The 18,364-nt window shown below is 37.8% G+C and overlaps 2 protein-coding genes across 4 annotated transcripts in view; one reads left to right on the top strand and one right to left on the bottom strand.

Annotated features, from left to right (window-relative positions):
* The window catches only part of WDR19 (WD repeat domain 19), a 127,467-nt gene extending 119,799 nt beyond the window's left edge, over positions 1-7,668 (top strand). The window contains exons 37-38 of the transcript XR_007356450.2: positions 5,640-5,739; positions 7,374-7,668. The gene's annotated coding sequence lies outside the window, so the exon portion shown is untranslated. The remainder of the gene's footprint in view (positions 1-5,639; positions 5,740-7,373) is intronic.
* Positions 1-18,364, bottom strand: part of RFC1 (replication factor C subunit 1) — a 73,990-nt gene that overhangs the window by 8,379 nt on the left and 47,247 nt on the right. For all 3 annotated transcript variants that reach the window (XM_048848547.2, XM_048848546.2, XM_048848548.2), the window contains 11 exons: positions 17,400-17,632; positions 14,678-14,752; positions 11,713-11,790; positions 9,516-9,603; positions 9,116-9,393; positions 7,663-7,770; positions 6,757-6,936; positions 4,904-5,008; positions 3,048-3,444; positions 1,927-2,036; positions 260-374 (listed from right to left, as the gene is read on the bottom strand). In XM_048848547.2, coding sequence (XP_048704504.2) covers positions 260-374; positions 1,927-2,036; positions 3,048-3,444; positions 4,904-5,008; positions 6,757-6,936; positions 7,663-7,770; positions 9,116-9,393; positions 9,516-9,603; positions 11,713-11,790; positions 14,678-14,752; positions 17,400-17,632 — 1,767 coding nt within the window. The remainder of the gene's footprint in view (positions 1-259; positions 375-1,926; positions 2,037-3,047; positions 3,445-4,903; positions 5,009-6,756; positions 6,937-7,662; positions 7,771-9,115; positions 9,394-9,515; positions 9,604-11,712; positions 11,791-14,677; positions 14,753-17,399; positions 17,633-18,364) is intronic.

Below are 18,364 nucleotides of genomic sequence, written 5' to 3'. Positions count from 1 at the left end.
TAAAAAGGTCAACCTAAAGTAATATTTAGGATTCTTTCCAGGCCCATTGTTCTGACTTGCTTCCATCTTAATACATGAAACTCCCTCTCTAAAATATGGGACTGATCCTACCAGCTACTGAGCATGCTCAGCTCCCAGTGGAGATCATGGAAGGAGGGTACGGTTACTTCACTTCAGTAGGAGTTGAGGTGCTCAGCACTGCACATAATTGGGTCCTATCTAAAAAAAAGCAACAAAGGACATCACACACTCCACATACCAGAACAGAAGTCTTTCATGCTGGTGTTATTTAAAGATTCGGCAACCACGTCCTTCAAACTGTTCTTACTGCGAGTGTCACTAGCATTCAGTTCCACATAGCTGTACCCCAGTTCCTAATCCCAATAGAACCATGCAGAACAATTAGAATACATCAGAAAAAAACCCAAAACTACTCATGAGCAAAGATGGGAAGACCATACATTATCAACTAAAACGATGTACAGCTTTGTATTTCAATTCCCTTTTGTATTTTCCCTCCTTTCCTCTTGCATCCTAAATATTTTTTGGATGAATCACCATAAACAGACATGCTATACTGCCCCACAACAGAACAAAATTCACTACTGATTCAGTAATTCATTTCTAAGATTCCGTAAGTTTGGAGGTGAGTTTGTCTTTCTAATTTTACAAAACCGGGAGGTCACAGATTCAGTCACAAAAGGGGACTGACGTGGAACATCAAGAACTCAGTTTAACAGAATATACAGTATATGTCTCAACTGAAGCAGAAGTCAGAGTTTTAGTTTGGGATTTTCAAAGGGGCCAAGAGTTCTGGGCCCAACTCCTACTGGCTTTCAATAGGATTTGGGTGCCAATCTCCCTTAGGCCCCTTGTGAATGAAGTCTTGGATATTCAATTAGTATTTCTGAAAGATTTACAGTAAGGAACATTCAGTGTGAAACCCTCCATTATCTCCCAGCACAAAACTAGACCAATTCAGCTAGATTTTCTCGATCTTTTCAGCTTGTGTCCCCTCACTGAAAGCCAAACATTGACCCCATTACATATACTATAAAAAAAAAATGGGGGGGGAGTAAGTATATAATTATAGGTATAATTATTTATATATTCAATTAAAATATTTATAAATATATATGTATTTTATTAACAATAAGTTTCCATAATTATGTTGATGTAATTGAATTTTTAAATGTAATAAGAATTTATATAAATTTCATTATTTCTTTGCTTTACAATTGTAATAAAGTTCTCAACACCTCGCGACTCCTGACCATCTTTCATGATGTGCCTGGGGGTCAGGACCCACCAGTTGAGAAAGATTGTTATTATTAAGACAAAAATTTTAAGAGTAATTTTCAAATTTCGGCAAAAATTCGACATACAGTCCCAAATCTCCTCAGCTTCTTTTGTCTTCAACAATTCACTTAGAAAGTGTGGCACTGGGGGAAATGAAAAGGTTTAGGAGGAATACAAAAAGATATCCTTAAGCCTAATGTCACACAGGATTTTCAAAAGCATGCAGTGATGGCTTCACTGTGCTCCCACTAACTTCAACTGGTAGATCTCCTATTAGATTCAACAGGAACAGAGTTAAGCCAATGTGAGAACTTCAAAAAATCCCATCCTCAACTGCTCAACATACTGGAACTTGCATTCCTTTTCATAAATAGACATGGGTGCACAATCACATCACTATCATCTATGTACTTACATCATATTCATTACATGAGTATCCCAGCACGTATATTATCACGTAAGACCCTGACACTACAATCAGTTCTGCAAGGGTGGACCACTACACCCATGCAGAGTCACAGTGGGGGCACATCTTAAAGTATCCAATTATAGGTGCAAGATCAAAGCCCATATCCAATACTTCCATCTTCTCTTGCATCCCAAAAACATTTGTGAACAAGCACTCACCTCACAAACTAAAGCAGCTGTAGTCGTTTTACCAACTCCTGGTGGACCTGACAGCAAAGCTGCTTTAAAATTAGTACCATCATCTTTGCCTCCCAATTTACTGGGTTTTGCTAGAAAAATAAAAGCAACTTTTATCTAGATAATACAGGGATGGTAGATAGTTACATACTTTAAGAAGATACCTTAAAAATACCAGACCTTAGAACAAGCAAGCCCAATCTTTGGATATCAGAACAATGGACTACAAATCTATAGAACAGTCAGTAGCATGAACATTTGGAGAACTCTAATTCAAATAATCTTAGTTTAACAGAATATGCGACTGCACTCTTTGCTTTTAATAGTTTTCAATTATTAATGTACCTGTGGCACTAAAATGTTTTAGCACTTTAAGTTGCTGTGAAACATTAATATTGGATTCATTTAAAAAAACAACTGTGTGTTGCCGTGAAATTATATGCAAACTTACTGTGCCCTTTTCAGTTTCTTACATATCCTCATGAAAGGGCAGGAAAAAATTAGTCCAGAATACACATTAAGTACCAATAGATTGCACTGACCAGCTTGCAGAGTCTTTTCTTTAAAGTTGCAGATTATCCCTAAAGCAACTTGCTAGTCAGTGCCAAGACCTTGGGAACTCGCTTCTTCCCCATGTGGACAGCAGCCACCAGAGCATATTAGCCTTCAGGGCATGCTGCAAGGCCCACCTTTTTTCCCCACTAATGAGGAAATGGGTGTTGGCTAGGGCCGGTCATGGTGGTGGGGGACTCTAAGGACTGTGGGGGAAGGGAATTGATGTCTGTTATATGTATGTTGAGGTTTGGACCTCCCGTATAGTTTGTAAATATCCAAACAAATAAAATACAAAAAACTGTGCAAACAGTATAATGTAAATCTGGTGAACTGAAAATGATTGTTTTACAACTTCAAAGATAAAACAGACTCAACACTTGCTGAAAATATTGCTTCTACTCTGGGACTTACACCTGATTCGAGACTTCTACAGTTGCTTGCACTCTATAAAAGAGTCTACATGAAGCTGAGCAGTGTGAACACCCGAAGTTCTACAAATTGAGAAACCTGGAAACAGCCAGAAAAATAGATATTAATTGCATAGTCACCATGTTTTTCCTCAGAAGTATTCTTGTGCCAGTTTTGGAGCCATCGTAACAACTTATTGGCACAGCTTTGATCCCCTTGCTGTCCAATTACTGTTTTAAGAGATGTGGGCTTATATTTATCAACCCACAGCAACCCCTCTGCTCTGCCTTTGCTTATCTCAGGAACACAACTCTCTTCAGTCTTTGGGGCATGCTTCTTCTCCATAGTTTGCTGCTTGAAGTCCAGACCTTTCTGAGCTTCAGTAGTTTCTTTTTTTATAGCTCTGAAGGTGCCTCCTTTTTCAGGAGTGGAGTTGCTTTTTTTAGGGTCAGTTTCTTTCTTAGCTGGGCTAATTTTTCTTTTTTCAGGCTCCATTTTCTGTGGGGTCTTGACCCATTTTGACTTTGCTTTCTTTGCCTTAAAAGTCAGAAGAGTGAAAGTGTAAAGGGAAAATAAAACCAACAAGAACAGGTCAGTAGCACACACAGCTAGAGAGCCTTTGGAAGGGTTACAGCTTATATAACTAGAGCTAACTGGAATTTTCCCCACCCCTCAGTAGAAAATTTTATGAAAATGATTTTCTCATAGTCATCAGAAATTTTCCAAGGAAAACTTTAAAATATTCAGCAAAAAAAATGAAAACTTCAATTTGGAAATAACACTGCAGTGCCTCCTGGGACTTGTCATCAGGCCAGGGAGTCCACTGCACAGAGTGGGCCATGAGGCACCTGAACTGTAACTCTTACTATACACCATGGTCTCCCTTATTGTTGAGCCATTACGGTGTATCACAGAGTCCCTGGTCATGGCACTTTGTGGGAGATGTAGTTTGACGCTGGGGAATGCAGCCCATGGAAGAGAAAAGGGCAGCAAACTACAACTCCTATGGTGGCATTTCAAAATTGAAATGTTTTGGTTTTTGAACAAAAAGTCAAAATTGCCTGTGGAAAACAGATACTTTCCATGAAAAATGTAGCTGAGTCAAAAGCCCAAATTTCCATCAAAAAAACATTTTGGAGCTCTGTGATACCTCCAAAGAAACACACACAGTTCCAAACTTAGGTATGTATGAGGATGGCAAGCCCATGACTGGATTACAACAGGAACACAAAAAAGAGTCTCAGCGTTAGACGGATATAAAATTAAAAATAAAAAACATTACATTTCAGCTGCTAGTCACATGAGAAATAGCAAGAGAGTGTCTACTTTCAGTTTGGAAGCCATGGTAGTACTTCTAGAAAACTGAATACTGTTTGCCTTGTCATTGTAGACTGAGCTTAAACACACCGTAAAATAAATTGTATAGCATTCATTAACATTAGTTTATTTAGATTACGATTACTTAATGTTTGCACAGAAGTGTGACAATGTAACAGCACTACATAAATGCTAAATTTATCATATGCCATTTGCGCTTAATTACCCTAAATTTGCAATAGGGTCTCAGATTTGAATTATGGCCTTGATGTCGTACAGTATCAATCATCTTCAATTAGACAGCAACAAATGTAAAATTGTGTAGACTTGCTAGAGCTATTACATTTTAAAGGATAAACAATTAGTTAAATTTATTTGATTTCCCCTGAATATACTCATTCCTCAGACAGGCAGCTCCACTAGAGGGAGTGTGAGAGTGTATTAAATAGGTTAAAAAAAAACTGATAAAACCAAAGCAAAAGTGAATAAAAGGAAGTCATCTTTTCCACAAAACTTGCATTTCCTCCCAAAGAGAAGTCAGAGTGATGGAAACATGTCTGACTACATAAAGCCAGTCTGAAACTGCCAAAGGATGGGACGGATGGACGGGCAGACAAACAAAGGCACCATATTAGCTGACAGTGCTTTAAGAAATAAATTAAGTTTATTTTGTACAAACCTCTGCTTCAGCTGCTAATTCATATTTGGACTTTTTGCCTGGCATAGTTCGAATCAGATCAAATAGGCCATCCTCATGAATAATTTTTGTCCCTAATGTTGATGCCTAGACCAGAAAGATTAATCAATCAATTGCATTTAAACTGCTTTACAGAAGTGAATTATGTATGTAATTATTAAGTTTGGAAACACAAGCCATGTCAAAAAGCTGTATAATAAGTGTCTACTCACATTAGTGTTACAGTTTTAAAAACAAAATTAATACCAAACATATAGCCTATAATTGACACAAATGAGACTAGGGGGAGAGTAAAGTATGTGTGGTTGTTTCTAGTAGTAATATAAAAACAAAAACATTGTATATTACAGTAAGATATTTAAATGATTTATACTCCGATTATAGAATGGTGACATTTGAAAAAAATTACCTGAAACTAATTTACATACCTAGAATGTTTTTTTAATTTTAAATTTTCCTAGAAATTAACTTTTCAATATCCATTCCAAGTAGCAATAAGACACTTCAGAGAACAATCTGATGGGGCTGATTAATTTACACCTTCAGATTCATTTCTTGTCTCACCACACACCTTCAGTGCACATTAATCAGAACTATCCTAGACTCATGTCTTATTGCTCATTGAATGTCTTCAGTATTGTAAAGATATTTAATCATGTCTGAAGCCTTCAAAGGTACATACAACACAGTATTAATATTATTTTATGTAAATTAACAGAAGCACCACTGTAATTTAGCACCGCTGTCAACTCTGGGCCTATTCCTGGTCTCACACACAGAAGAGAGTGCACTACATCAGATATACTGTCTGTACATATGTGAGTATGGATGAGCCCTCAAAACTACTGTAAAAAATTGACGGTACTGGTAGAAAAATAAGGAAGTCAGTGTTACCTTTAAGTCATAACTGAGACACTATCTGAAATTACTAGTACAAAGAAAATCTATTAATAAACACCATTTTTTCTTTTAGAAAAATTACTTAGTATTTCATTTTTCCCCCCCTTAAAATATGCATTTTGGGGAGAATTCTCTGGTTTTGGAAAGGAAATGTAAATGATGATAAATTTACATATGGGTACAATGTTTTGGAAGGGAGAAAAGTTACTTAAAGTTAAGCACCAATGTTGACACAAGAACAGCTGGATATAAGCTCGCCATCAACAAGTTTAGGCTTGAAATTAGACAAAGGTTTCTAACCATCAGAGGAGTGAAGTTCTGAAACTGCCTTCCAAGGGAAGCGGTGGGGGCAAAAACCTAACTGGCCTCAAGACTTAACTTGATACATTTATGGAGAGGATGGTATGATTAGACCGCCTACAATGGCATGTAGCTGATCTGCAACTGCTAGCAGCAAATATCCCCAATGGCCAATGATGGGACACTAGATGGGATGGGCTGAGTTACTACAGAGCATTCTTTCCCAGGTGGTGTCTGGTTGTTGGGTATTGCTAAAATGCTCAGGGTCCAACTGATCACCATATCTGAGGTTGAGAAGAAATTTTCCCCCAGGTCAGATTGACAGAGACCCGGGGATTTTCACCTTCCTCTGGAGCATGGGGCACAGGTCACTTGCAGGTTTAAACAGGTTTTAAATCATTTAAAGTGTAAATGATGAATTATTTGTAACTTGAAGTCTTTAGATCATGATTTGAGGACTTCAGTAACTCAGCTAGAAGTTATAGGTTTATTAAAGGAGTAGATGGGCAAGGTTCTGTGGCCTGCAATGTGCAGAAGGTCAGACTAGATGATCATGATGGTCCCTTCTGGCCTTAAAGTCTATGAGTGAATTAACATGTGTATTTCGTTCTTGGATCATGCATAGTAGCACTTACCTTCTCACATTTAGACTGGCCACAGTCACGTCCCATAATGAGATAGTTTGTCTTCTTGCTCACATTACCAGTCACTTTTCCTCCATAACGCTCAATTAAAGACTTGGCCTCATCTCGTTCAATAGACTCCAGGACTCCTGTAATTACGAACGTCAGGCCCTCCAAGCAGTTTTCAGCTCCCTAAGAATCAAATATTAAGCAGTATCGCTTGATGCACTTACAACAAAATGTCTTCCCGTTACAAAAATTATTTCTTCAATACCTTGGTTTGTCAAGTACTGTTTAGTTAGCCGAGACTGTAAGCAGCCATAAACAATCAAATGGCTAATCAGAGTCAGAACTGCTTGGCACTTTTAGCTAAAACTGAGTGGGGAAATTCTATTGCTATAGGCATCAACATCCTGTGCTTGAAGCACTGCAAACCACTGGCAGTTACTTTCTTCGAACAGCAGGGCAATCGTTTTCCACTATAAACATCAAAAATTAATATATAAATCAAATATTATCCTAAGGGTTTCCAAGCTGTGACATTTAGATTTCTTAGTTTGTGCGGTTTATTTTTACATAAAAAGGTATGGCTTTTATTTTGTAAGGACTTTAATTTTTTTTTTTTGTAGGTCTGTTTTTCTTGGCTCAAAACAATTGGCTCGCTCCAAAATCCTGCAGTCCTGGAAATGAGCTCAACAATGAGAGAGAATTGTAGAACCCAACAAGCCATTTTCACAAGCATTTTTCAACACTACAAAAATTGAAGTTTCTAGTGCATATTTTACAGATTAGAAATCTATTGTCAAAATATTTCTTAATTGGGTCTTGCCTTAGGTAATTTATATCTGGAGGACCTTGATACGTTAATGTTACACACACAAAATGCTGTAATTCTTCTAAAGCCAAACTGGGACTTACTTGCGGTATCTCTTTGGAACCTAGTGCTTTTGGACCCTCTCGATTAAGGAAGCTTCGATATGCCTGGTAGTTGACTCGTTTCTTTTCAGAGTCCTCAGGACTGATAGACTTTGAAAGAAGAAATTTACTATAAGCAAGGAAACAATCAAACTCAGGCTTTACTTTCTTTAAAGTTTCCAAATAGCTTTTTGTGCGTAAAAGGAGAAGCAAATCCTAGGGCTCATTTTTAAATGCTGACATGTAACTAGCAGCAACACTGGTCTTTACAAAAGGAAAATATCTCTACAGTACGGCAACACACCTCTTTAAATGTGTGAAAAGTAATTCACTGTTTATGTTAGGGCTCCTCCAGACATGGAGTTATTCCCTAATAACTATCCACTTAAAACTCAAACCCTAGCGTAATCCAGAATATTTTTCATGTGTAGACATGCCCTAAATTGATACACACAACCAATATATTTTGCTAAGCTTCAGATGCGTCAGCCTTTTATTCATAAAAAAACTAAAAAGTTAAAAGAGACCTATTAGAGAATCCTGGCCTTTCTCCTCGTAAATTCAATATTGTCTATTTCTCTGCACAAACACAGGGGATGATTTTGGGTACGCATTTAAAACTTTAGAGATAGATAGATTTTCAGCTGCTGGGGGTGGGGAGGTAGGAAATGATCTTCAGAATCATATCTCAAATCAACATTTAACTACTGGTAATTTAAGATTAGCAGATTCTGACATTTCAGTGTCTAGGATTAAAAACAAGAAAGGTGGGAATTGTTGAAAAGCTGACTATGCTGTGCTTAAGTCTGCATTTCTTATATATTTATTAACATGTATTCTAAATGAACTTCCTCCTGTGTCACCTAGTGCATCCTGTCATCGAGAATGCAATAAGAACAATCTTCAGATCTGTACCATGTATAGCACCAAGCACATAACAAATAAAGTCTAGGTGTCTAGGAGATAAAGAAATTAACATTAGTTGTTTTCTGTTAATATATTTCCATACCAAAGATTCAAAAAGCCATCAACCTCTGAGATCTCTTTGGTCACCAAGAAAGCCCTCACTCACCACCAACTCCACCTCCTCCCCAATTTCTGCATTATGTAGCTATTCAGACAAGTGTTTTCTTCCCACAGAACTTTTTTAATCGATCTTTCTGTGTTTGTATGCCATTTAAGAAGTGCTTGTTAATTAGATCTGTTAATTCCTAGCCTCATTTTATCAATATTCCTCTAGCTAATTTTTTTCTTGTTTTTGACACACTTATTGGAGACTTAAAACCTCGCTAGAAATTGGACTTCCTGAAATTAGAAGTTCTCCAGGAAACTCAAAGGCAAACATATTGCCCAGCAACAATAGTTAGATGAGGAGGATGGTAAAAAGAAAAAACAAACTCTTCATATCCTTGTGTCAGCACCAAGCCCTAGTGAACTCCTCATGAAAGGTCCCTACCTCAGGCTTTTGGGGAGAAACTTTCTGTTTCTTTGGCGTCCTCTTCTCTTCCTTTCCTGAAATGATTTTTTCTTTGGTCACTGCACTGGGAGTCTCTCTCTCCTTTTTACTGCTCTCTTCTTTTTGTTTCAGAGCCACCAGCTTAGAGCTAGGTTTCAAAGGCAAGGTCTTATTCTCTGAGTGTACAGCTTTACCAACAGAAGTTTCTGGGTGTGGACAAGATGGTCTTGTACTTTCAGATTTAGTTTGTTCCTTCGCACTATAATTCCTTGTGTCATCTGTTGAGTTTGATGTTTCCCCCGGGAAAAAAAAAAGGGGAGGGGGGAAAATGTGTGTTAACAGGAGAACCTTCATATTATAGATTAGTGAGTGCTAAGGTTTTTCTGTATGCTAGCATTACCTTTTTGAGACGGTTTATGTTTTTCTGTTCCGTTTGAACTGGTCTTGGTTGTCGAAATGGTTAGCTTCTCTTCCAGATCTTTTCGAGCCTAAACAAAACATGAACAAAATAACAGAGTAAGAAATTTACATGCTCTAAACAGTAGTTAACTGAGACTTCTGCAGGTTCAAAACATCTCTCTCCATTTCTGAAAGCCGTGTTTGAGGTCTGAATGGCACTGATTAAAAGGTTAGTCCCGCCACTGGTTAGAACAGGATTTATTACATACACTTTCGGAAAGGATAGCTAAGCAGGGGAGCTTTTTAGGGTCAAATTCTGCCCTCATGCATGCACCCAACTCCCCCTTATGCCAACAGGAGCATATACCTAGAACCTCTGCTGAGAAAATTTGGCCCTAGTTCAGTTCATTTGGGAAGCTTAGAGAAATAGGACTTTATGCTTTCATTTATTAACTTCAAAGATAATTACTGCTAACTAGCTTAAAGGCAATAATCCCATGTACTGTAAAGCATGGGTAGGTGTTCTCTTTCCGATTCACATCTGGTCTATTTTAAGTTTGAGTGTGTGATTTGTTTCAAAATAAATCAAGAAAGCAGAAAATCATAACAGATTTTACAATCCTATTTTTGTGTACGTTTTAACACTGGTGGGCAATGCCAGACATTCACTTACCAGGTACACTAAAGCAGAGGGCCCACACCTATAGGGGTGAGAGACAATTTCATATTCTATGTCCAATCAATCCTTGGCTTCTCTGTTGAGATTGCCAACACTCATGCTAGTCAGTAACAAATAAGGTGGTGGTTTTGTGATGTGGACCCTCACTTTAGATCAGCAACTCAATTTCACCTCAAGTACTAAATCGCCAAACAGTCTACCAATCTGGGCTGAATTTAAAGTGGGGACCTACATGGTGACAGGAAACTGGTAAGAAGATGCACAGAACCTAAGCCATTCAGTCCTCTGTTGTAAGATTCCATTTCTATATTGATAAGATTTTGCTACATAATTGCCTATAGAACACATTATTCAAAGCAGCAATATAACTTTTCGATTTAATCTGATTTTTTTCCCCCACATGAACCTCTTCGGTCTTCATTATTTTAAATCTTAAATTTTAACCTTGTTCTGCATTTTGAATCTCAATCAACCACAAACTGCAAAACTGCTACTTCACAAAATCAGTTTCAAAACTAAGGCCAGGTCTACGCTAAAAAGTTAGCGTAAGGCAGCTGCGTCACTTGGAGGTGTAAAAAATCCAAGGCCCTGAGCAAAGTAGTTGAGTTGATCTAACACCCTGTAGACAGCACTAGGTCAATGGAAGAATTCCCTCTTTGGAGAGACAAATTTACCATAATGACGAGAGAACCGCTCCTATCACTGTAGCGAGGGTCTGTACTGAAACGCTACAGCAGCACAGATGCAGCTATACCATTGCAGTGGTTTAAGTGTAAACACAGCCTTAGGCTCTGTCTTGTAAGTTTTGATATCCTCTTAACAGTAAAATTACACCAAAGGGATCCCCCACAACTACAAGGCAGCATTCAAGCAAATATAAAAGAAGACAACTCAATGATGAGTTACACTGGATAGATTTCTAATTCTGAAGAGATCCAGAGGGCAGCAATGAACGGCTAGTTGTCCAATTTTCTTTTCCAGTAAAGCACTATTTATTAAAATCATATTTTGTCAGACAATACAAAGTAAGATCATATTTATTCTTTAATCTTGGGATAAGTCTCAGCATTAGCATGCTAGACAGCAATGTGAAAAGCTACAATTATGACATAGGCCAAGAACTCTACCAGTGAAGGGGCTAGTAAGGAGATTTGTTCTGATGCACTCACTAGCCACCAACAGAACACAGTAACAGTTTCAAAGGAAGCAGACAACCCACTCAACTACAAGGATAAAAAGCAACACATCTGGCTGATACTAAGAGAGGACGGTGCTTACTGAGTGAGGGAAGAGCAAGCCAAGAGGAAGGAAAAAGTGGGCATGACCTTTTCAATCCCACAACCTAATGTTTCTTTCAAGAATGCCTCCCCATGGATCTCCATAAAATACATACATGGTCAAAAGATGTAGTGGGGTTTTTTTTAAAAAGAAAAAAATACAATGCAATCCAGAGTCACAAAAACATTTTAGTTTTAAAAATATTTTCATTTTTAAAACAAAGTTTATAAAAATAACCCACCTTTTTCTTCTTTGGTGTTTCATCCAACATGGCCAGAGTTCTGGCAAATTCTTCATCCTCATGCAGTTGTCTCTCTAGCTGTGAAGAAAAGAGAATACCCAGGTTTTTGTCAACAGAATTAAACTAAAAGGATAGGCAGTGGCTTTTTATACAACCTCTTGTTCAAGATCAAAAATTCACTGAACACATGGACCGAGACAATATTCAGTTTTAATCAAATACCCTACCAAGAGGGAATACTGCCTTATTGGATTTCTCCAAATGCTACAAAATGACTTATGTTCCCCAACAGTATTCAACTCAGTGAAAGGATATTTGTAATGCAATAACCCACTATACAAAGAAACGAGCTACCTAGCTATAGGGAATAGAATTGTGCAATCCCATTATTAACAAAACTTTCTGTCCCTCTGAATACTTTTATTATGAAACAACCTTGTTAATGCATTACACAACTAAAATTTGAAAGGAAGTCAGGATCACACTACTGACAACCTGTTACAGGGGAGCTACCTGCTGGTTTCAGAGATCCTCTTTCAGAATTGGTGTCAAAAACAAAGCCTGTTCTGTGTTAGCACATCTCCACAATGAACGTGGTCATCTTAATGCCAGTTCTCTTATTCCAAGAGAGCAGATTTTTACAAATAAAGACCCTGACCCTTGCCTGGCTCTTGCTCTTCAATGCAATTTAGCAACAATCTGACATATTAGACAGCTGCAAGTCCAGCTGAAAAATATAAATAGCAATTTCAACAAAACGGATTTCCTCCAGTAAAAAAAAAGAAAGTCCAGGTCCACACATTTCCTGAGATTCCATTTGCAATTAATATTACCTCGTGCCAAATAAAAACAAAGCCTAGTTAGGAACAAATGAAGGAAAACCTAACACAATAAATGCAACATCTACAACAGTGACAGGCATCCTCGTTACCATATTATCATCTAATATTTTGCCTTAGGGCAAACATTTGTTCTTCCTGACTAAGGTGTTTATTGATAATACCTGTATTCCACATTACAAATCAAATCCTTTTACAACAGCAAGTAAATTGACCTAATCTAAGATCAAACATGCCCTTTCTGCCGGATTCAAACAGATGACTTCATAAGTCCAAGTATACCACAGGGACTATTTTCTATGTAACCATAACACCGGTAGTACGCTAAAGCTGACGAATGGCATCTATCTTCCCTGCTTCCAGCAGAAAGAATAAAAAGAAAAAAGAAAAAAAAGACAAACAGTATCATCAATGTAAATGAGGCAAAGATACACGATAAGGCAAAGATACACGAATTGTATCTCTGAGCATCTCTGTTACATTTCTTGTGTAAGGGAGTGGTAGTGCTAGAGGTATTAGGAATTTAAAGAAAATACGCGTGGTTTTTCCTAAAACAGACTATTTCACATCAAAAGTTAACCCTATTAGAATATTAGTTTCTGGTAAGGTCAAAGAGGATGTATGCTTTTTAAATGCATATAAACATTTATTTCACAGGATGCTTATGCATTACACATTTCCATGTATCTGCATTAAACATAAATCAGCCAATCTTCCCTTCAAAGAAAACAAGAACTCATTTTGACAGGTATGTAGGGTGACCAGACAGCAAATGTGAAAAATCGAGACCGCAGAGGCGGGTAATAGGAGCCTATATAAGAAAAAGACCCAAAAATCGGGGCTGTCCCTATAAAATCGGGTACAGGTATGCATTCCCCCAATATAAACAGATTAATCTGGTGTTTATAAAGTTAAATACAGTACCCATGCGTAAGAACGCTATACCTTTCCAGGAGTGCATGGAGATCAAGAGACCATCAAATGAAATGGTCATGGATGGCAGTGATCTTTTTTGAGATGGAGTATGCATTAGAGACAGACTTAGGGCTTGGCTATACTTTCAGATGTAGAGCGCTGGGAATTGTGTTTACACTGTCAGCTGCAAGTGCAGTGGCATGGCCACATTAACAGCTCTTGCAACACCACAGACAGCAATGCATTGTGGTTGCTATCCCAGTGTGGGCAAGGGGCTGCAGCGTGCTTTTCAAATGGGGGGGGTAGTGTGACAGGGAGTGTGTTGTGTGTATGTGGGGGGAGAGACCGTGTGTTTTGGGGGGCGCAGAGAGAGTGTCAGCATGCTGTCTTGTAAGTTCAGACAGCAGCAAACCCTCTCTCTCTCACACACACACACACCCCCACACACACCCCTACCTGGGCAGCAGCATTCCACAGTAATGGTTTGCTTTGTCCCAGTGCAGATAAACATGCCAGCTGTCAGAAACAGAGCTTTGAAAGGGGATATCCACATGCCTGCAGCCAAATTCAAAACAATGACAAGAGTGGCCACTTGACTGCAGGGGATTATGGGACATTTACGGAGGCCAATCACAGCGCAGAAATGCAAAAAGTCATCCACACCGACACCCGGGCGTTTCAGCCAGGGCGCAGCAAGCTTTATGCTTCTCATGGAGGTGGATTACCAGGAGCGCTCCAGCTGCAGAGTCCAGGCGCTCTAAGTACCTTGCCAGCGTGGACACCTCAGGAGGTAGGGCGCCCGGGGCTGATTTAATGCGCTCTAACGTGCAAGTGTAGCCAAGCCCAGAGACAGAGAGAGATACAAGGGAGTGGGAATGAAGATCAGATTTGAAAGGGAGGAGTTAGTAGAGACAGATAAGGGTGTGGGGAAAGGATGTAGGAAGGCAGAGATTAGGGTAGATATGGCTCCATTCACAATACTAAAATAATGTGCACAAAATAACCTTGCACATATGAACTTTATTGTTGAAATATATTTTTTAAGACTACATAAAATCAGTTTTCCCTTTCCAAGCCACTACAGCAGCAAATTCACGGAATTGCTCAACACAAAACACAACCCAGCTATTTTGTTGTCAGGCGAAGGCTGTTAAAGAGGACTCATCAATCGGGGGGGCAGAGAGCCAGGGCAATGTGTTTACAAAGTTTACCTCTGAATCTTCCTCTAACTGCAGTTGCTTAGCAATAGCCTCATCTTCTAGCAATGAATCTCTGCTTTGTGAAGGCTGCATTTCAAAAAAAGAAAAACAAAATCAACAGTTCAAATTGTTGCCATTATCTATAAAGGTACCATGAGATACAGTTGTATTAATCATGAAGAGTATATTTCTTCTAGCATAATCTAGTTACATACCAACACGACAAAGGCCAAAAGGACTGGGAATGGGAATGAGCATTTTATTCATACCTCACTAATCTGAATTCATCCCAGGTTAACAGTTACCATTCAGAATACCAAATGAAATTAAGTGACCTCACTTATTTCCAAACTGGTATCAGTTCACATTACTTGGCTTTAATAGGCATCCTTGTTTCCAAGTTCAGAAGAGAAGTAATTGATTAGGTTGTATGTGGAATATGAACTACCCCACCCTGCCTTCCCTCTGGCTCAAACATAATGGCAGGGCAATACAGGAAAGCCTGTGCTGCTGCTGCCTATGCATCCTGTATACGTTCTGTTGATAAACAGAACTGTACACGCCATTTCTCTCAGGCTGGCACCTTTCACAAGCATTACAAATTTTCAATTTTAAGTCAAACCATTTTTTAGAAACTCAAGCTAATAAAAAGCCAAGAACCTTTATCATGAAAGTTGAACTTACAAATATAGAATTATGACCAAAAAGTAACTGCATTGAAAAATAAAATGTAAAATTTTGGAGCCTACAAATCCAATCACAAGATATTTATGTGCCAGATGCGCTAATTCATATGTCCCTTCATCTTCAGCCACCATTCCATAGGAAATGCGTCCATGCTGGTGATGGGTTCTGCTCAACAGCGATCTAAAGCAGAGTGCACCGACGCATGTTCATTTTCATCATCTGAGTCAGATGCCACCAGCAGAAGGTTCATTTTCTTTTTTGGTGGTTCAGGTTCTGTAGTTTCCGCATCTGAGTGTTGTCCTTCTAAGACTTATGAAAGCATGCTCCACAACTCGTCCCTCTAAGATTTTGGAAGGCACTTCTGATTCTTAAACCTTAGGTCGAGTGCTGTAGCTATTTTTAGAAATCTCACATCAGTATCTTCTTTGCATTTTGTAAAATCTGCTGTGAAAGGTATTCTTAAAACAAACATCTGCTGGGTCATCATCCTAGACCGCTACAACATGAAATACATGGCAGAATGTGGGTAAAACAGAGCCAAAGACATACAGTTCTCCCCCAAGGAGTTCAATCACAAATTTAATTAACGCATTATTTTTTAACAAGCATCATCAGCATGGAAGCATATCCTCTGGAATGGTGGCTGAAGCATGAAGGGGCATACGAATGTTTAGCATATCTGGCACGTAAATACGTTGCAATGCCAGCTACAAAAGTGCCATGCGAACGCCTGTTCTCACTTTCAGGTGACATTGTAAATAAGAAGCAGGCGGCAGCATCTCCTGTAAATGTAAACAAACTTGTTTGTCTTAGCAATTGGCTGAACAAGAAGTAGGACTGAGTGGACTTGTAGGCTCTAAAGTTTTACATTTTGTTTTGTTTTGTTTTTGAGAGCAGTTATGTAACAACAAAAATCTACATTTGTAAGTTGCACTTCCATGATAAAGAGATTGCACTATAGTACTTGTATGAGATGAACTGAAAAATACTATTTCTTTTATCATTTTTACAGTGCAAATATTTGTAATAAAAATAATATAGTGAGCACTTCATATTCTGTGTTGTAATAGAAATCAATATATTTGAAAATGTAGAAAAACATCCAAAAATATTTAATAAATTTCAATTGGTATTCTATTGTTTGAACAGTGTGACTAATCGTGATAAAAAAAATTAATTAGGATTTAAAAAATTTAGGTTAATTGTGTGAGTTAACTGTGATTAATTGACAGCCCTACTTATTAGGGTTTTTTTGTTTTGTTTTTTGTTTTTTTACACATGTAAAATAAACATACAGGCGTTTAAGAAAAAAACTTGGACTTGGTAAGAACGTGTTTTACTTTTTTTTAAAACACGACAAATACTAAAAACTAGAGGGAAATGAGACCACTGATAGTTATTTAATGTTATAACACCATTTGGTAAGATTAGTGGCTCTTCCACAGTTCTTCAGAGTGTTGGACAGGAGCAGAGGCTAGCAAAATGCTGACCTCCATTTTGCTGATGTTATTCTAAAGTGAGTATACTTAGAACTTGAATTTCTTCCATTGTTTAATTAAAGTTTTGTTTTCTTAGTAGTCTAAAATTTGTTTCCTACAATATGATGGAATACTTCAGAAATTTTATCCCTCTTCGTGCACCAAAACTTATGTTTTAATAATCACTAATTTAACAAAATGTTTGCTTATTATTTATGATTAATGAATTGATTTCACAAAAATCTATAAATCAAAAAACCGTGCTAACCAAGTATACTACATATATTAGGATACTATTGGGAAGAACAGTAAAAACAACAACTATTTTCATGTAGAATGATCTTTTCTAAGAGGAAAGTATAATTTGATAATCATGTTTTTTAGAATTTCTGATACATCTAGATGCTTTAGTCAAAATACTACTCACTACAGTGGCTTTTAAAGCAAGACATGTCAAGAACAAATGGTTACGTGGCTGCTCTGCATCGCCATTAAGTAGTTCACTAAACCAGCCATTATGATCTGCTATCATCAAGAAAAAAAAAACAAGGAACATGCTGAATACTCACTTCTTTTCTTTTGCTTGCTACCAATTTCTTTTCTGATCGATGCACGCCACTAGTTCCAAAGTAATCGAGTACTGAGGTTGGCGTCAATTTCATTGGAGATAAAGGTTTACTTTTAGCTTGTGGTTTTGCATCCTCCTTTCTCGCTCCTGTTGTTCCTAGGCAGCTGCTTGCTGATGTTCCATTCTCCTTGGGTTTCTGGGAAGTCTTCTTATTAATGAAGTCACCTTCGTCATCTTAACAGGGAAAAATGTTTAATCACTGAATAAGTTTTTATATAATGTAACTGATGAGAATTATTTTGGGCAAGTTTGTTAGTTCTTCACCTTACATCTTTGCAAATGTTACAAAAATGTCAAATGTTCATTTAAAAAAAGCTCAAAGCAACACTTCCATAATTACATTTAGGGTATTTTTACGTACAAATTATTTACTACTATTTTGTACTCACACAGAACCTGTCATCCAAAGAACTTTATAAAAGTTATGCACCCCCATTTTACAGATGGGAAACTGAAGCACAGAGACTTGGCAACAGAATCAAGGTCTCCTGATTCTCAGACCTCTTCTCTAGAAGAACTACACCATACTTTTAAAACAGCAGGATATTAAGATAAAGGTCTTTTGTTGCATAAGCCTTTATGTACAAAAAATATATATACCCAAAGCATAGCATTATATTGATCTAGTTTCCATTTCAGTACTTACATAGTCCTCAACACCTGAGTACCCAAGGATCGCTTACTATTGTCCACTTACTGCCCTTCAAATTATCTGATAATATTATTTTAGGACTTTCAGAGGTTGGTACTACTGGCAGGGAAACAAGAGATGGATTGGGGTGTTTATTTCCTGGAAATCTGCAAGGCAACTACTTGAATCATAAGACTTATTTTTGTACCCATAACAGAGTGACTAGCAACTAGTGCAAGTGTTAGCAGCGGCAGCAGCATTCATTAACCCTTTTT

The sequence above is a fragment of the Caretta caretta genome, chromosome 4, assembly GCF_965140235.1.
Source record: "Caretta caretta isolate rCarCar2 chromosome 4, rCarCar1.hap1, whole genome shotgun sequence".
Classification (NCBI taxonomy): Eukaryota; Metazoa; Chordata; order Testudines; family Cheloniidae; genus Caretta; species Caretta caretta.
This window is presented reverse-complemented; position numbering and strand designations above follow the sequence as displayed.